Source organism: Heteronotia binoei, chromosome 20 (genome assembly GCF_032191835.1).
Source record: "Heteronotia binoei isolate CCM8104 ecotype False Entrance Well chromosome 20, APGP_CSIRO_Hbin_v1, whole genome shotgun sequence".
In the NCBI taxonomy this organism is placed as follows: domain Eukaryota; kingdom Metazoa; phylum Chordata; class Lepidosauria; order Squamata; family Gekkonidae; genus Heteronotia; species Heteronotia binoei.
The window spans coordinates 22282065-22302229 of record NC_083242.1 but is presented as its reverse complement, the minus strand read 5'-3'; the positions used below and the strand labels follow the sequence as shown (position 1 = coordinate 22302229).

Here is a 20165-nt window from a genome sequence, read left to right as displayed (position 1 = left end):
CTACACAGCTCAAGCACGAGATCTACACAGCTCAAGCACTAGATCTACACAGCTCAAGCACAAGATCTGCACAGCTCAAGCACGAGATCTACACAGCTCAAGCACTAGATCTACACAGCTCAAGCACTAGATCTACACAGCTCAAGCACTAGATCTACACAGCTCAAGCACGAGATCTACACAGCTCAAGCACTAGATCTACACAGCTCAAGCACGAGATCTACACAGCTCAAGCACTAGATCCGCACAGCTTAAGCACTAGATCTACACAGCTCAAGCACAAGATCTGCACAGCTCAAGCACGAGCTCTACACAGCACCAGCTCTGCAGCTAGCCTAGAGATGAAGTGCAGAGTAGCACTCTAAAGAGCTGTTGGCAACTGTCAGTTTAGAACTCTCCCTCCTCCTCGCCTTCTGATTCTGGAATCCTTCAAAAGGACATTCTGCACATAGAAACAGAACTGTGCTGCAATGACACGGTCAGAAAGCTGCATTGGTAAAAGGGCAGGGACCACGACCTCTCGGTATCGCTCTACCTTGAGGGATCACTAACAGTGCAATGCAATATTTTGCGATGTATTCCTTGGCTCCTAAGAGAAGGATGCTGTTAATTAACTCCATGCTTGAGAAGAGACAAATGGAGCCTAACAACTAAGAAGGACACTTTTGCACACCTGTCTCCTATTCAGACATTTTTACTGCTTTGCTGTCCCCCCTCCCCCCCATTAAATCCAAACACGTGGTGACCCTATGAATTTAGCTTGTTGCTGCTGCTTGGCTTTTGCATATATCAAAACATGGTCATTAAGTTGTAGGCTCATTTGCCGTTCCCCTAAGCTGAGGCATCTGTCTCTAAATATGAACTGTTAGCCTCCGTTCCAGTGTGTCTAAGGGTGTTTTTACGCTGGCAGTTTGCGACTTTCTATCACCGCATTGGAAACTCACCTTTTATATCACCTAACGTTCTCACAATTGTTTTACATCGCTGCTGCCGGAAGCATCTACATTTGTTTCAGTAAGATGAGTTTCCAAGCTGCTCCTGCAATGTTTTTCTCCACACTAGTTTTGGTCTGGTCTTTTCTCTACAGGCATTTCAAGCTTGCATTGTAGAAGTTTTCATGCCTTTTAAAAGATTTCTCCAAAAGCCATCACAAGAGGCAGTAATTTGCATGAGAACTGAGCACTTGAAATTTTTACATATCATTGCTTGCCTCATCTAATAATTTAAATTTGTATTGTTTTTTCAGTGTTGACATGATTTCCAAGCAATCGTATACATTTAACTAAGCATTGGTATTCTGGCTGCCCTCTGATCAGAAACACTCCCCCCCCCCCCCAATTGAGACGCTTAAATGTACAAGGGAAATAATTAAAGCAGAACAGTGGCAGGCGATTTGAAGACTCTGAAACTCTGGATCAAACTGAATGTAAAAACACCCATCATCCGCTCAAATATCTAAGGGGAAAATAATTTTAATTGCTGTTAGAGGAGAAGGGGTAGGGAACCCTGAATGAACAGGGCTTATTAAAAATGAGCAGTTTCTAGCAAGGAATTGTGAGAACCACAACTCTCTGCAGATACTTCAAAAGAGTTCCACATTCTTGGGAGGAGAAAACACAAACTTTGAAATAAATATTAAAATCAAAATGCATCAATACTGCTCCTGTAGCAGAAAAGTCTGGCACTAAAGAGTATGATTTGTCCTTCAGACCATCATGCAGACCTCAACATCATCATGCAGAAAATTTCATTTCATTTATTCAATTTATATCCCGCCCCACCTCCAAAATGGGCTCAGGGCAGCTTATATCATAAAGCCAACAAGACAAAAACAGTAAACAGTAATTAACATCAACAATCAATAACAAAGAAAACTCCATGCCTTATGTCAGAAAAACATACATAAAAGTAACCAGAACCTGGAACCAGTGATGGAATAAATGGGTCTTAAAATCACACGTTCAACCGCACAGGCACCAAGGGGGAAATCACATATTTGCTATAAAGTGAGTCTAGGGCTTAAACTTCAGCCGCTCTGGTAGCAACTCAACATGAACAGTGGCTGGGAAAACTGCATAGAATAAACTTTCATTGATCTTTAAAGGTGCCATCGGACACAAAACTTGTCCCGCTGCTTCCAACCGCCACAGCTGCCCACCAGCTCCAGAGACAAGCCCACCCACTGCTGCACCGTCCCAAGCCCCACATGGTGCACGTCCTACTCTGCGCAGTGCACAAAAATGCACTTCTCCCCAGCCCCGTAGAGTTTAGATACAAGCGCAGCCTCTTTCTGCAGGGCCCTGGCTTTCAGCATCTCCAGCTGGTCTTTCTGCGTCAGTGCACTGCCTCCCACAGCAGCCATCACACCAGCACAGCCCCACGGAGCTTTCCCCGCAGTCACAGCCCTCTCGGTGATACCCCCTCCTGATTACAGGAAGCTGCCACCACAGTGCAGCTTGGCCCCAGGAAGCCACTGCTGCAGTGTGGCTCGGCCCTGCAAGCCCAGCTAGTGAGCCAGTCTCCAGGAAGTGAAGTGCTGGTCTGGGAACATATGGACTGCAGGCCAACCCAGCTTGAGTGACACTCCGGTATGCTCCAGCCCAAAAGAAGCCCCTAATTCTCAACCAAGGACCCAGCTGTCACAGGCTTCCTTCACAGAGCAAGAACAGAAAATCGGGGCTGAAAAGGTTAAAGCTTCTTGATGTTAACTGCTAACAGTGGAAATGTTTCAAACTTCCTTTTCCTCAGATACCTAATGCTTTACTGGTCCATAGGTAGAATTTTTTTAGGTGGGGGGCTTTTAAAAAATCCAGGGGGCACCTGGATTTTTAAAAAGCCCCCTCCCACATAAAACATCTCCTTTCCTTCCTTCCCAGTTGCAGCCTTTGCCGTGGCTTGAGAGCCGCCCCCACCCGCAATTCAAATCACACGGGAGGGCTGGCAGAAGCAGCCGGCCTCCCAGCGCCATTTCAAGTCCCTGCCAACCAACTGGCTGGTGGGTCTTTAAATTGCACGGGGAGGCTGCGGCTGCTTCTGACTGTCAAGTCTGAGTTATGTCTTGCTAGTATAGATTTAAACTTTGGTTCAAACTTTGGTTCAGGAAATGATTCCTGGGTAAAAGCCATACTGTATTCAGATGCTGCTAGCTTTGTCTCTCCGCTCCCCCCTCCCTTCCTTTGTTATGTAGCCATGCTTTGCAACTAGCTATGAGAAAAAGATTACTGTGCCTTCTCAGAGATAATCGGTACCAAGGAAGTGCCCAAGGCCAGCCAGGCCTGAGAACGATAAAGTAACAACAATGTGTGAATGTGCCCCGCATAGAGTGCCCCACCCTAAGGAATTCCTTTGATTTGTACCTTAAATGTTTGCTCTCTGTATATGCTCGCCAGTCTCTCAATTTCTGTCTACAAGTTCTGCAACATGTTACAATAAACTAGAAACTTTTATCAAGAAGGTCTCGTTATTGAAACATCAGACTTGACATTTTGAGAGACTCCCCTTTGGGGGATTCAACCGTTCCGGCAACTTGAAAGGCCAGATGGCTGACCAGATTCCAGGCAACGGAGAACTCCCACCCGATGTGGGATCAGAAGGGGCTACCCCGTGGCACGTTCTAGACCCCAGGAGAGCCGCGGAGTCCCCACCCGAATTCCAACTAGTACTGTCCCCGAGGCAGTATCAGCCGAGGACCTCGACCACCATAATAGATCAGGCCCCGCTGCGCAGAGACGCCATCCTGAACCGCCACGTCAGGTCGATCCAGATGGCTGGGAATGAGACCGCCAACCCGGGTTCCGGGGAGACGGGGGAAGCGGATAGCATCATCGTCGTCCAGGTTGGGGAAAGCGGAGACGATGGAGCTGGGGCCCGAAAGGCCGAATGTGAAGAGCCGCGGCTCAAGGGCCAGGACGAGGAGGACTACCAGCTGTTTCGCTCAATGGTCCGGAGGGAGATCGACGGAGCCCTCGGGGGGCTGCGGGAAGAGGTCCACGAACTGACAATCCAGCTCGGGAGAGCGATGGGGGGGACGATCTCCAGACGCCCGGGGGGGGCCCCCACCGCGACCAGAGGCCGGCCCAGTCAACCAGTGGCGGCGGCCGCCACCCCTCCCCTGGGGAGAGTCGGGGCACAGCCAGCCCCGGCGCCCCCGGCCGCGGCGATCCCGGCGGAGCCCCGACATGTGGGAAGAGAGCTGGATGCCATGTTCGACGGGGACCCGGAGGAGGTGAACTACTTCGCGATCCAGGCGAACAGCTTCATGCACTACTGGGGGCACTCTTTCCCGGATGAGTTCAGCCGGGTCGACTACCTGGGGTCGAAGCTGAGAGAGTCGGCTAAGAGATGGTACGTGAGCCTGTGTGAGACCAGGAGCCCAATCCTGGACGACGTGCACACTTTCCTGCAAGCCTTACTAACCCAATATGAAGACCCGCTGCAAGAGTCCCGAGTGCTGGCGGCCCTACGAGACATGCAGCAGGGGGCCCGACCTATCCGGGAATATGCCGCCGACTTCCAGGCCAACGTCGCCAGGGTCCGGGGCTGGAATGAAGTGATGAAAATTGAGCAGTTCACGAATGGGCTGAACGCGAGCATCCTAGACAGGGCCCTCACCCAAGCACGCCCGACCACCTTGGTGGGGTGGATCCAGCTAGCGGGGGAAGTGGAGAACAACCTCAATAGGGTGGCCATGCTCCGCCAGCACCAGTCTGGGAGAACCCCGGCGAAAGGGGGACCCCCGAAGACCGAACCATCCAAGGGAAAGAAGCCGGCGGCAGCAGTACCAGTGGGACCGCGCAGGTGCTTCCGGTGCGGAGACCCAAACCACCTGGCCTCCAACTGCCCGCACCCTCCACCGCCGAGGGTGACACCGGTCCCACCGAAGACGGCCGCCCCGACCCCGAAGAAACCGCCCAGCCGCCCTAAGGATGCGGCGAAGAGCAGCGCGGCATCAGCGCAGGAGGAGCTGCAGGAGGAGGAGGTACTCCTCTCGGCCGATCTGGCCTGGATCGAGGAGCCGGCGGGAAACGAGGCCGACCTGCTGCCCTGAAGGCTGCCCGGCAGCAGGTCGATCGTGACGGGGAGCCGCTGACGGTGAGAGTGACGGGGAAATTGTACTTTGTGACTGTAAAATTGCTGAACCCCAAGCTTCGGAGGTTCATGCAAATACGGGCCCTCATAGACTCGGGATGTAACAGAGAACTAATGTCCCCCAAGGTGGTGGAAGCCTTGGGGCTAGAGAGCTCACAGTTGCCCCACCCCATGCTGTTTGAGCAAATGGACGGGCCGGTAATGTGTGGGGAGCCTTGCACGCTCGAGACACAACCTTGCCCGATGGGGATCGAAGAGCACTGGGACCAGGAATTTTTTGTAATTGCACCCTCGTGCTCGTACCCGGTAGTGTTGGGGGTGGGATGGCTAGAGAAGCACGAGCCGTTAATTCGGTGGACGGCCCAGACCATCCGATTCCTGGACCCGGGGTGCAAATCACACCTCTGGAACCCAGCGTGGGGGCCAAAGGCCCCCGCGGCCAAGGAGAGGGCCTGCGTGACAGTGGAGGAGGTGCATTCGGTTCCCGAGGCATACCGAGACTTGATGGAGGTGTTTAGTGAGAGGGAAGCCGACCAGTTACCCCCCCACCGAAGCACGGACTGTGCCATAGAACTAATCCCGGGGGAAACCCTGCCCAAGGCGAAACTCTATCAGATGGGGTGGGCAGAGAAGAAGGAGCTGCGCAAGTTCCTAGATCAAAACTTGGCGAGGGGGTTCATCTGACCGGCTACGGCCCCCCATGCTGCCCCCGTGCTGTTCAGGAAGAAAAAAGACAATTCGCTGAGACTTTGTACGGACTTTCGCGGGATTAACGCGATCTCCATGTCAAACGCCTACCCCATCCCCCTCATCCGGGACTTGCTAAGCACGGTGGCGGGGGGAAAGATATTTACTAAATTGGATTTACGAGATGCCTACTTCCGAGTGCGCATCAAAGAAGGGGACGAATGGAAAACGGCCTTTAACACCCCGATGGGACAATTCGAGTACTTGGTGATGCCGTTCGGGCTACAAGGGGCCCCGGGGGTGTTCATGAACTTTATTAATGATGTGTTGCGGGAGTACCTGTACAAGGGGGTGCTGGTTTACCTGGATGACAACATTATTTATTCGCAAGACGAAAAATCGCATGTGAAGTTGGTGAGGGAGGTGCTCAGTACTCTGCTGAAGCATCAACTGTATGCTAAACTGTCTAAATGTGAGTTCCACCGGATGGAACTAGACTACTTAGGCTTCCGGGTGTCCGAACGCGGGTTGGCCATGGACCCGGCAAAGGTCCAAGCAGTTTTGGAATGGGCTCCCCTGAGGACACGTAGACAGCTCCAATCGTTCCTCTGGTTCGCAAATTTTTACAGACAATTCATATAGGGGTTCGCCCAAATTGCCCTGCCTTTGACTGACCTTCTAAAGACAAAAGGCAAGGGACCAGAGGCCAAACAGCCCGGGGCCAGACTAAATTGGACGAATGAGTGCCAAACCGCGTTCAAGCGCTTGAAGCACCTATTCACTAGCGAGCCGGTCTTAAGCCACCCAGACGAGCAAAGGGCCTTCGTGGTCCAATGCGACGCCTCCGACATGGCCGTAGGAGCAATACTTATGCAGAGAGATGGGGAAGGGAAACTATGACCATGCGCCTACATCTCCAGAAAGTTTTCAGACGACCAGCGCAATTGGTCGGTGTGGGATAAAGAGGCGTTTGCAGTCATGTTCGCCCTAAAGACATGGAGATCCTGGCTTGAGGGGGCGAAACTCCCTTTCGAGATATGGACCGATCACAAAAACTTAGAGGCCCTGACGGGGAAAAGAAAGCTGAGCGAAAAACAAATCCGGTGGGCGGGTTTCTTCTCGAAGTTCGATTTCACCCTGAGACACATTCCGGGGACAAAGAACTTTTTGGCTGAAGCGCTCTCGTGGCTTCCGCAGCACAAGTGCCAAAGGGAAGAGGTGGTAGACTCCTTAATTCCGCCGTCCCAAGTGGCGGCCATGGTCACCACCCGCTCCCAGAAGAAAAGGATGGAGCTGGGAGGGATCAACCACGAGCGCATTGCCATAGAGACCGAAAGGGAGGGAGACGAACGACCAGAGGGGGTGCAGAAAGCTAAGGATGGGTTGTGGTACAAAGGAGAGAAACTCTATGTGCCCAAGCCCTTGAGGAGGGAAATCCTGCAGTTGTGCCACTCCTCCAAACTAGCCGGGCACTTTGGCTATGTGAAAACGTTGCATCTGGTGAACAGGCAGTTCTGGTGGCCCTCTCTCCGCAAAGATGTGTCCGATTTTGTCACAGGCTGCCCGATATGCATAATGGCTAAGAAGCGGGGGGGGGGGGGAACCGCCTGGCTTACTACAGCCACTCGAAACCGCCAAGCGGCCGTGGTCAATAGTGTCTATGGACTTCATAGTGGAGCTCCCCCCCTCGCGGGGGAAAACAGTCATCCTAGTGGTGGTAGACACCTTCTCTAAGCAAGCCCACTTCATTCCATGCACCCAACTGCCCACGGCAAAGAAACTGGCAGCCCTGTTCTTTGATCACGTGATAAAATTACACTTGTTCCCGGACAAGGTCATTAGCGACCGCGGGCCACAGTTCGTTGCCACCTTCTGGCGGGAGTTCTGTAAACTGATAGGAATGGAGCAGGGGCTGAGTTCAGCTTATCACCCTCAAACCGACGGACAGACGGAGAGGGTTAACGGGGTTCTGGAACAATATTTAAGGTGCTTGGTTAACTAGCGCCAGTCTGACTGGGCTGAATTGCTCCCATTTGCTGAATACTGCTACAACAACACCATGCAGAGCTCCACCAAAGCCTCCCCCTTTTTCACGGTGTTCGGCTATGAAGGGAAACCCCTCCCTCTACTACCAGGAGGGGTGACCCAGGACAACCCCACCTCCTTTGAGCAGTGGTGGAAAGGGCCGAGTAACAGCTGGCCAATTATTAAGGAGAACTTAGAAGCTGCTAAAGAGTCCTACAAGAGGCAGTATGACAAATCCCATGTCCCGGCGGGAGACTTTAAAGTAGGGGACTCGATGTTTGTCTCAACCAAGAACCTACCTCTGTCCCAGCCCTCTCGAAAACTAGCCTACAAATTCCTAGGGCCCTTTAAGGTGAAAAGGGTGATAAATGCCGTGACTGTGGAGCTGGACTTACCACCAGCTCTAGGTAAAATCCACCCTGTGTTTCATTGCAGTTTGATCCGCCAAGACCCGGGGCCGTCCACCCGGCATCCTCTCTCCGCAGGGCTCCCCCCTGCCATGGCCGACCGCTGCTTCACCAACCAAGGAACCCTGGGACCTCTCCTCTCGACCCGGGCCTCTCCCCCCGCGGTGGAGGGGGCTTAGGGGGGGCAGTATGTCAAGTCTGAGTTATGTCTTGCTAGTATAGATTTAAACTTTGGTTCAAACTTTGGTTCAGGAAATGATTCCTGGGTAAAAGCCATACTGTATTCAGATGCTGCTAGCTTTGTCTCTCCGCTCCCCCCTCCCTTCCTTTGTTATGTAGCCATGCTTTGCAACTAGCTATGAGAAAAAGATTACTGTGCCTTCTCAGAGATAATCGGTACCAAGGAAGTGCCCAAGGCCAGCCAGGCCTGAGAACGATAAAGTAACAACAATGTGTGAATGTGCCCCGCATAGAGTGCCCCACCCTAAGGAATTCCTTTGATTTGTACCTTAAATGTTTGCTCTCTGTATATGCTCGCCAGTCTCTCAATTTCTGTCTACAAGTTCTGCAACATGTTACAATAAACTAGAAACTTTTATCAAGAAGGTCTCGTTATTGAAACATCAGACTTGACACTGACAGCCTTCCAGTGCAATTTGAACTGCTAGCGGGAGTGGCCTTCAAGCTACTGCAGAGGGAAGGCTGCGGCCTTGTTTTCTTGAGGGCTGCCTACACTGGCAACTCAAATCACGTGGCAGAGGTGGCATTAGCAGCAGTACTAGTTATGGTCTTTAAATCACACAAGGGCATCCCAATGATCGAAATCCCGCAGCTGCTCCTGCTGCGATTTGGATCACGGGGAAGGAGGAGGTGGGGAGCAACGGCTGCCGGTTGGGGGCCCTAAGTTGGGAGGTCCTGCCCAGAAGTCGGGGGCAGAGCCCCCACAGCCACCCCCCATGGCTATGGGCCTGATGTTTTACTTTCCCCCCACCCTCCCTTCGATTGCAGCTTGGTTAGAAAATCTCTCCCCACGCTCCCAAGGGGAAAATGTACAATCCAGAGCCTCGCTGTAAGAAAACATACCATACAGCAGACTTAAGAGAACAAGCAATATAATACCTCTGGAAGGTGATAAATTTCTCAAATCAGGTGTGCTAATTCCTGCTCATTAATTCTTCCAGGAAGTTATTCTCCTGGCCATCCCCAAGGACAGCTGGAGGAGGAAGCGTTCTGGCTTTCAGAAGCCCCAGTGAATCAGCAAACAGAACAGAGAGTAGCCTTTAAGTTATGCATAATGCAAATGGGAGAGTGTGCATGGAGTCCATCTTTGTATGCTAGTTGGGGTGCCACAAGTACATTGGAACATCATTTAGCATTTCCAAGTAAGGAGGGCAGGAAGGTAATAGATTAAGTTAAAGTAGGAGTCCTTTTTTCATTAGGGAGGGAAGAGAACAGCACTGTGCCCCACAATGCAACTGAAATTCTTATAAGATGGCAGAGTGAGTCTTTTGAAGCCACTTTGTCCTCTAATCAGTGAAGGCATCAGCATCTAAGCATGTCTCACAGAAACTCTCTCTATGCCTTATGATCTTTGTATAGGAATTCTATAACATGCCCATATTCGTCTTATTGGAATGATAGCGATGCTAGTAATTTCACTGGTAGCTCTTAACTGTCGTTTTAATGTTTTACTGTATATATGCCTTATTGTGACCTGCCCCGAGCCCATTTGGGGAGAGAGAGTGGGATATAAATAAAATCAGATAAAGAAACACATGTTATGTATGGACATCATTCTTAAGATGCCTGCACTGTTTATTAGTCTGGTCATAGATAAGCATCAGTGATGCTTACACTAGCCGACATAGATTTCCGTAGATACACTATCCATTTTAGAGGATGATGCTTGCATTATTTCACTTAACGCTGAAAGAGTGTAAGCATCGCATATCAATTGTAAGAAGCCTCTTCGATCTGCCTTTGAATCGTATCGGCCTGCCTGCCAAGCCTTCCGAACGCACACGTGACACAGAAAAACGTCTAATTTAGTGGCAATCTTGTCAATAAGCGACCAGCGTAACAATTTGGAGGCTTTGATATTGTGTTGGGGCTTTTTTTCTTTTTAACTTTAAAACATTTTATTTTATTAGAAAAGTACAGAATTTTAACAAAGCATATCAAAAGTGTGCTTGCAGAATTATGGCTGACCACAAAAACACAACTGAAAATAGCTACCAAAGCATTTGGGAAGCATCTACAATAAATTTCCAGCAAAAGCACTGGCTGAGACCATTTCAGTTGGAAAAACATTTTGATTTTACATTAACGATTTCATCCCCCACTTCTCTCTCAGTATCAGAGTTAATGCAAGTCACTGCACCAAACAAACCACACACGGAAGACATGGATTCTGTTTGCACTTTATCCATCAACCCTTCTTTGGAGAAGCAAGCAATAAACTAATCATCTGGCTGGTATTTACAATATTGAACAACAATTTAAACATGAACTGATAACGCAGAATGGGAAGTTATAAGCCCAGTGAATGAACAATAATAGGTATTTTTAGCTTAATAAAGTAGTATGAGCAACTGATAGGTTTATTTCATATATTAGACAATGGATCCATTTTACAAAATAAAAATAACCGCACCAAGTGCAACAGATCGTTTAGCCAGCAAAAGGCTAAAAAAGGGGGGGAAAGAAAATCAGTTAAGTATCACCTGGAGACCTGCTGGTATGATCTCTTGCAGGTTTCCTGGCAAGGAAGGTACTGCCTTGGTGGTCTAAGCCTCACTGCCTTGGCAACAGCAGCTGTGACCAGTGCAGAAAACAAACCAAGGCCAACAGTGAGGAAGAGGAAAGAGAACAAACAAGGAAAGAAGAACTTCTTCCACTAAAATTTGTGCAAAATCTCCAGTAAATCACAAGGAACAGTAGCTATTACTGGACACACTGTGGCACTAGTCACATTTTCAAATGCACGGTGAAATCCCCCTGCCCTGTACTGTACAAAGTCCTCAGCTTCTGTACAAAGTCTGTGTGCACAGGGCCGAGATCCTTATCTGAGACTCTCTTGTTCTTCTGATTTAGTGCCAGTGTTTCCCAGAGTCTGAACCATTTCCCCTGCGGAGTCTTCATCTGCTTCCTCCGTCAAGTGCACACCCGCTTCTGATAACTCAGGGTTCCCCTGTCCTGCAGAGGAAGGGCCCGGTGACAGCTCTCCTCTGACCAAGTCATCAGTGTGGCTCACGGAACTCGTCTCACTGAACCCGTCAGAGCTCCTCATGGACCTTTTAAACAGCTTTTGGCCTGAAATGAAAGGGTTGATAGTGCTCAACACCCACGTGCAAAACCCTCTTTGTACTCAGCAGTCTGATGTTAGGATCTTTGGTGTGTTTTAAAAAGCTTACTGTATTTACTTGGATAAATCCCTCTTTCCTGCCCAAAACGGCTTTCAATAATTGTTCAAAAAGCAAGACATTTCATACTGATATTCTGGGTCCAGTTGCCCCAATTAATTCGAAGAGGAAGAGGGAGGAGGAGGAAGGGGAGGAGATTGGATATATACCCTGCCCTTCATGACCCAACACAGTCTCGGAGTGGCTCACAATCTCCTTTACCTTCCTCCCTCACAACAGACACCCTATAAGGTAGGTGGGGCTGAGAGAGCTCTTTCCAGAACCACTCTTGAGAAAGCAGCTCTTTCAAGAAGCTATTGGATATATATCTCACCCTTTACTCTGAATCTCAGAGCGGTCACAATCTCCTTTACCTTCCACCATGCCCCGCCCCCCCACAACATACACCCTGTGAGGTAGGTGGGGCTGAGAGAGTTCTTACAATAGCTGCTTACAGAACTGTGACTGACCCAAGGACACTCAGCAGGTGCAAGTGGAGGAGTGGGGAATCAAACCTGGTTCTCCCAGGTAAGAGTCCACGCACTGAACCACTACACCAAACTTGATGGTATCCTAAGTGCTAAAGAGAAACTGGCTTGGCAAGACCAGCGAAACACATACTGTTAACGTTGTGTCCTAGGCTCAAATGGGAGAACTGTTACTTTTGGAGGGAAGCTGAACAAGCCAAAGCTTGTACTCCACACCAGGGTTCCAGAGAAGGCCTAAGCGTGCCCAATCAGGGGAAGGATTGAAACATAAGTAGCCAATCAACATCTAGGCTCATACTGTACCCTGATAGGCCCTTAGGGCCCTGTAAACAGCCAATCCATGTAGATAGTTAAGGACCAATCAGAAGGGGGCAAGAATTGTATAAAAGAGCGGGAAGTTTGAATAGAGCTCAGTCTGTGCGTGTGTACCTGAAGTAAAGCTTGCTGAAATCACTCTCCGACTCTGGTCTCTTACTGCGCCAACCCCAGTACTTTACAGTTAACAACCTCTCTAAAAGAGGATGGATGAGAAAGACTTACCAGGCAACCTTTGCTTTGCCCGTGCAGATGTGGGAGTTGGAGGCGGGGTGATCCCAGTCCCCTGCACTTTGGAGACGTATGTGGGCTCAGTCAATTCAAGAGAACCTGCCAAAGCAAGAGAACATGCCATCAAATCCACGTACCCTGCCCCGACTAAAAACCTGCCTATTGTGGGCTAGTGCTTCCTTCTGCCTGCAGAAATGAACAAGGGAAAAAGTGGTTAAGGGAAAACATATCCTAAGTGGAAGACGTAAGTGAAAGTTTTAGTTCCCTTACTTTTCAATAATCAATATATAAAATTCTCAGCATGGGACCATGAACAGAAAAGACAGGGCTTGGGCATTTGGAGAGGTAGCTTACTATTGCCCGCCTCTGCTTCCCAAACCTGGTATTCTTTAGAGATCTCTCGTCCAAGTATTTCCCAGGATTGGCCCTCCTTAGCTTCTGAGATCTGACAAAATCAGGCTTGCCTGGGCTTCCCAGGTCAGGGCAGAGTCCCTGTTTTCTCATACAAGAGAACCAGCCTCATCACCCCATTTATCTGCCATTTGCTTTTTTCCCTTGCAACTCTGAAATAATTTATAAACCCGCTTGCACCCTCAGCCTCCCTGACCAACCTCAGCCTTCTTAATCACCACACAGTCTGGCGTTAAAAGCAGCCCCGTAGCCAGAATTTTTTTTTTGGGGGGGGGGGGCAGGGCATAAAATTTTGGGTGGGGAGGCTGTGGGGGCTTGGCTGCTTCTTCCAGCGGCCAGCCGCCCGACCCCAGCTCTCTCTCATGCTCTCAGGGGTGGGAAGAGCGGCAGCGGCAAAAATGGGGCCGTGGGGAGAGTGGGAGAGGCAGGAACAGGGTGGGAAGAGCCTGGGGAGAGCGGCGGCCAGTGCGAAGCAGCAAGGACGGGGAGAGCAGCGAGGAAAGGAGGGGCCATACAGGTGGAAGGGGGGGTTGGGTGGAGGGGCCTAGCTCCCCCTCGTAGCTACAGGCCTGGTTGAAAGATGTGAGGTCCTGCCAAAGGATGCAGGGAGGACAGCGACTCCAGCCAGCCTTCTCAGGCTGACCACCTGGCTTGCTTGCGCTAGTGGGATGCAGCAGATCCCCCTTTAAGAAACAAACTGCCAGGGAAGTCTTGCCTAGCAGGTGGCGCAGCCTTGGAACCACCACATGCCCTGATTAACCTGCTGGTGATCTTTTCAGTGGGAGACACGAGAGAGTGAACTTTCCACCTTCCCCCCCAAGGGAGGAGCCTCAGCCAATGGAGAAAACAGAGGTTTTGCAAAGTGACAAGCAAAGCTGACCCACTGTCCAACAGTGTGCAGAGAGGCTTGCAAGCACATGGGGCGCAGGGGAAAAAAAATCCCAAGGACCAGGAAGAGCAAAGGTTTTGAAAATTTTGTATTTTATTCTCTAAATCCATGTCTATTCTCTAAACGTGTGTGACGGACTACACTTTTAAAGAGGCTAATAATAAGTGCTGTACAAAGAGTCTAAGACAGGGGTGTCAAACTCATTTGCTATGGCTGGATCTGACATAAATGAGACCTTGCTGGGCCGGGCCATGTCGGGTTGGGCTGGGCCGTGTCAGACAAGGCCATGTGTATACCTATTTAAGATTAGGTAGCTGAGATATAAATTTTATGAAGGACACAGACAAACACAATTAAATATTTTTTTTAAAAAAACTTAAAACATGCTTAAAACATTAGCACTCGTTGGCCTTAAAGGTGCTTTCTTTGTATCTCTCCCTTGGGATCCAGGAAACTGGGCAAAGGAAGCTGTGGCTCTTTCCTTCCTTCCCCAGGAGACAGGGGAGGGAAGAGCCTCAGCCAATAGAAGGGAGAGAGGCTTGGCTCAGTAGCTCTGCTGTACGATTGAGAGAGCCTGGAAAAACACCTCCCCCCCAAGGGAGGAGCTTCAGCCAATGGAGAAAACAGAGGTTTTGCGCTGTAGCTCTTGTGCGATTGAGCAAGCTTTCCAAAGCAAGCTGTTATGCAGAAGGAACCAAGAGAGAGGGAGAAGACAGCAGATGACAGCCAGTTGCTAGAAGCCCTCTGGGGGCCTAATTCACCCCCTGGGGCATATGTTTGACGCTGCTGGTCTAAAAGGACTGGGAAGTGTTGCCATGTCACAGAAACAGACAGCCCTGAGTGACAGGCTGCTCCAAGCAATCAGAGTGGCCAGCATCAGCTGAGCAGAAAAAAAAATCTTGTGAATGCTGGATGCTGAAGAGATTCACGCAGATTCTGGAGACACACACTGAGACCATCTAAATATAGCCCTGACAAAAAAAGGGTCTAGTGCTGACAGTGCCTTGGCTGACCACAGTCTGAATTCAGCATTCCAGACAGAGAAATGGGGGAAAGTTTGGGAAGGAGGTTTGGATAGTATAAGAAGACTCCCACTCAGGCCACCAAAAAAGGGATAAATCTTCTAGAGAGTGAAGAAGAATTCCTACCCAGGGAGAGTTATTTCTGAGGAGTAGAAATCCCTGCTCTGGTAGAGACCTTAAAGGTACTGCCAGCAGAGACCTTACAGCTCGGTGAACAACTCAAGATGAGTACTGTTGGGTACTGGGGAAAAGGTATCAAAAGAGCAAGCTGTTAGACAAATAAAGTGAGCTGGAGGATATACAAAAACCCAGGAAAAAGTCCACAAAGAACTATAGCAACTGTAAATAATTCGAGAAACTCTCTTTAACCTGAGACATAAGAATAAGATTCTGTGCTTATACTAGATTTACCCCAGTATTTTCAACTCCTTACTTCATCTGACTTTGATATTAAATAAAATCTTTTGTTATTTCTAAATTTTAATGGTGTCTCAAGTGCCATTAAGTTAAAGGGAGACCCTAACCCTTCCCTCAGGTTCCTGGGCTGAGCAAATAGCTAGTACATATAACTGACACAGGGTGGGACAGCCAACGTTTCTTCTGGAGGGAAGAAAACACTTTACCAGAGTGGCTCAGTCATTAAAGAGACAGAAAAACGGAGGGAAAATTTTGCCTCTGAGGGAAGGAAGGGTTGTGTCATAGTCCTTCAACATCTGACTACACCTGAACATGGAAGAGCTTTGAAATATTAATTGGTAATATTACTGATGCAATTTAATTCTAACCCACCTGCTGTTAGGTCAAACGTTCTTCCCTTTGGTGAAGCGTGAAATGGAGAAAACCAGTTCAGCACAGAACCCACCACTGGAATCTGCCGGAGCAGCCCCTGTGGAAACATATGGGGTGGGGGCAGAAAACACCCTTACTGTCTAGCACCAACAGTTTGCATTTTGAGGCAATGGGTCCTTAAAAAAATAAACATACTTTGTAGACAGAAGGATTTGCCTTGTGCCAAAAGATAAAAGCATCGCATAAAATATTAAAATACCGTAGTAGTCAGTGAAGATAGGAAAATGCCACCTTGTATCCATTTAAAACTTGCTGCACAGTCTTTGCTAGTTAAGAACATAGGAGAAGCCATGCTGGATCAGGCCAACGGCCCATCCAGTCCAACACTCTGTGTCACATAAGAACATAAGAGAAGCCATGTTGGATCAGGCCTGTGGCCCATCCAGTCCAACACTCTGTGCCATATAAGAGAAGCCATGTTGGATCAGGCCAATGGCCCATCCAGTCCAACACTCTGTGTCACATAAGAACACAAGAGAAGCCATGTTGGATCAGGCCAATGGCCCATCCAGTCCAACACTCTGTGTCACATAAGAACACAAGAGAAGCCATGTTGGATCAGGCCAATGGCCCATCCAGTCCAACACTCTGTGTCAAATAAGAACACAAGAGAAGCCATGTTGGATCAGGCCGGCGGCCCATCCAGTCCAACACTCTGTGTCACACAGTGGCCAAAAAAATTATATATATATAATGTGTGTGTGTGTATACACACACACACACTGTGGCTAATAGCCACTGATGGACCTCTGCTCCATATTTTTATCCAATCCCCTCTTGAAGCTGTCCATGCTTGTAGTCGCTGCCACCTTCTGTGGGAGTGAATTCCACATGTTAATCACCCTTTGGGTGAAGAAGTACCTCCTTTTATCCGTTCTAACCCGACTGCTCAGCAATTTCATCAAATGCCCACAAATTCTTGTATTGTGAGAAAGGGAGAAAAGGACTTCTTTCTCTACTTTCTCCATCCCATGCATAATCTTGTAAACCTCTATCATGTCACCCCTCAGTCAACGTTTCTCCAAGCTAAAGAGCCCCAAGCGTTGCTAATTAACACCACAGCTGAAAACCAAGAAGGGTTGCCCAGGCATAGGGATGTATCTGGTCCCAACTCTGGGGCTGCCATTTTAAGAATCTCAGCCCTAATTTTTCACCATTTAATGGGTTTCCCCGGACAGTGGGAGCATGACTGGCCCTGCCACTAGGCAAACTAAGCGATTGTCTAGGATGTCGGCCTCCTGGGAATGCCAAATTGGGTGCCCCCGTGTGATTTGGTGACATTATCAGTGCTGGATGTGTGTGTGTGCGCCAGAAGTTAGCCTTGCCAGAGTGCCAGGCAGTCTAGGGCTGGCCCTGAGTGGGAGGGAAGAGGGAGACAGCTCCCTCATGCAAATGGGGTCACACAGTAACTGTCCGTCCAACTGAGACTATTCTTAGCATAGATTTCTGACTATGTGCAGAGATGGGAAAAGCAGGCCTGGCTGCAGCACATCAGATCAAGAGTGTGAATGCTGGTGTGCCTCTGGCTGTTCTGGTCTGCCTGTGCTTGTGCCTTGGATCACTTCTGTCGCCTTCCAGGGAAAGCCCTCTTCTTGCTTTTGTGCTGTTTTTAGTTTAAATGCCTGTATTGTTTGATCGGGGTCTCCTGGCTAATTTTGGTGTAGTGGTTAAGTGTTCAGACTTAACCACTGTCTGGGAGAACCGGGTTTGATTCCCCCCTCCTCCACTAGCACCTGCTGGAATGGCCTTGGGTCAGCCATAGCTCTGGCAGAGGTTGTCCTTGAAAGGGCAGCTGCTGTGAGAGCCCTCTCCAGCCCCACCCACCTCACAGAGTGTCTGTTGTGGGGGAGGAAGGGAAAGGAGATTGTGAGCCGCTCTGAGACTCTGTCCTTGAAAGAGCAGCTGCTGGGAGAGCCCTCTCGGCCCCACCCACCTCACAGGGTGTTTGTTGTGGGGGAGGAAGGGAAAGGAGATTGTAGGCCGCTCTGAGACTCTGTCCTTGAAAGGGCAGCTGCTGTGAGAGCCCTCTCCAGCCCCACCCACCTCACAGGGTGGCTGTTGTGTGCCGATGCGCGTAGAGAGACCCAGAGGGTGATGCTTAGCGACGCAAGAATGAAGGCTGTACACAGTAGCTGTAAAACCACTATATACATTTATTTACACCAACTCACTCTCCTGACTGACAATATGCTCCGCTGCACTCCAACTCCATAAACCCACAATCACCACTGTTGCTCTGTACATTTATACATGGGACAGCCACTCAGCAACTTGCTGTGTCATGCTGACTCTGCTTGGCTGATGCAATCCTTCTGGCAGCCAGCCACCAGCTGTCAGGTAGATCATCTAAGCCTCTCAGATCTACTTTCTGTTTTGCAGCACATGCTATAAGCTGTCTGTTTACACATAATAGTGACACCCCTCCTCAGGTTATAGCGGTGCTGACATCCATCCATTACAACATCGCTTACACATATTGATCAATTTACCATCAATATATTGGTTACATAGCTTTCCATATATACATTACAGTTCAGTTTAGTTACAGCACAGTTCCATTCTTTCTGGACACACACACATTTTCTCCGCTTGCCAATTAACTTGCAAGCACATCCTTATCAGTTGGCACTCTGCCCAGACTGACCATATCTCCTCAGTTGGCTCTCTGCCCAGACTGAGTACTTGCCTTATCTTTTTGCTGGCTTGTTTCCCAGACTGTTCTTAACACAGTACCGTGGAGTTTCATGTAGATGGACATTTACATTTCTTACAGACTTTTTACAGAACACAGCTTTTACACATAGCATGACATTTACAGTTTTTTAGAAATTGTTACATCTCAGTCCAGTTTAATTTTACAATAGTCACATAGTTTAGTTACATAGTTTATCATACATCTTGAAACAATAAGTTTGTTTTATTTTACAGCATTGTCTCTTACATTCCAGCACTTATGCATTGTACATTGCAACCTTTTAATTCAGTTATTGCTTACAGCCTCGTCTTCCAGGCTTTGCTCAGGTGTCTCCTTCTTCTCCAAGACCCATCTCATTCAACAGTTCCAACACACTGGGATATGTTTTAGGGTGGTCATCGTATACATAAGTATAACCATTTTCCTCCCTAGTGAAGGAAGTATCCACATGTACCTCTGGTGCACTTACACAGCCTTTTGGCTGTTCATCTGGCAAACTGTTTCCCTTGCTCAGATAATTCACATCAGTATTGGCACCATATCTTTTGGGCGGCACACCCTTGTTTTCTCTTGCAGAGACCCTGACTGGCTCCCTTTTTACAGCCTCAGATGTCTCTTGCTGTTTACTGCTGCCTGCCCTGCTGTCACTGTCTTCCTCCTGCTTCAGTGAGCTTTCTGGCTTTTGCCCCTCCTCACTTGTCAAAGACAGTTGCAGTTTATTATCTCCAGGCATTTCATTTGCATGAATCTTTGACCAGTTTTCATCCTCGCAGAACGAGGCAAACCTACTCAGCCTTATCAAATCATTATTGTCCACAAACCTCCAGGATTTCATGCCATTTTGGTACCCTATAAACACAAGCTTCCTGGCTTTGGGACCTCCCTTTCTCCTCTTATCCAGAGGGATGTTCACCCAAGCCTTTGAACCAAATATTCTGAGGTGTTCCAGAGATGGCTTTCTCCCATACAAAACCCTGTAGGGTATATCGTCTATAGCCTCTGTCCATAAACGGTTAGAAATATAACAGGACACCTTTAAGGCTTCACCCCAATATGCCTGCCTGAGACCACTATCTTGCAACAAAGCATGGCAAATACCTTGGAGTATTCCAGCTTTCCGTTCCACAATCCCATTTTCCCATGGAGAGGAAACATTGGCAATCCTGTGCTCTATGCCTTCTTGCCTCAAATAGTTGGCAAACTCTTTATTCAGGAACTCACCCCCCTGGTCAGTCTGAATTGAGGCAATCTTTGCATTCAACTGTTTCTGCACTCTCTTTGCCCAGTACTTGAAGGTGGCACAGACATCACTTTTGTGTTTAATAGCATACACCCACACAAACCTGCTGTGGTCATCAACCAAAATTAAGCCAAACCTATTTTTAGAAACACTAGGTGCATACGGCCCCACCAGGTCGGCATGTACTAACTGGAGTGGTCTCTCTGACACACGCACACTCTTTCTGGTAGATGGAACTGCCCTTGATTTGGCTTCTTTACATACATTGCAATCTAAAAAGGCATTGCATTTGTCAACCTTCACTCCCTCTAGTATTTCTAGAGTTTTGTTTATTGTATTATAGCTGGCGTGACCCAGCCTTCTATGCAGCCTGTGGATGCACCTGTTGTGTGGCTGCCTATTCCACACAGTATGAGC

The 20165-nt window shown here is 48.9% G+C and overlaps 2 protein-coding genes across 2 annotated transcripts in view; both read right to left on the bottom strand.

The window, feature by feature from the left end:
• Window positions 1–20165, bottom strand: part of MARF1 (meiosis regulator and mRNA stability factor 1) — a 539974-nt gene that overhangs the window by 161902 nt on the left and 357907 nt on the right. The gene's annotated exons all lie outside the window — the stretch shown is intronic.
• On the bottom strand, window positions 10319–15872 carry LOC132588519 (pyridoxal-dependent decarboxylase domain-containing protein 1-like). Its single transcript, XM_060260929.1, has 3 exons — window positions 15754–15872; window positions 12637–12741; window positions 10319–11519 (listed from the first exon to the last, which is right to left on the bottom strand). The coding sequence occupies exons 1-3, from the start codon at window positions 15860–15862 to the stop codon at window positions 11269–11271; spliced, it is 465 nt and encodes a 154-aa protein (XP_060116912.1). The 5' UTR covers window positions 15863–15872; the 3' UTR covers window positions 10319–11268.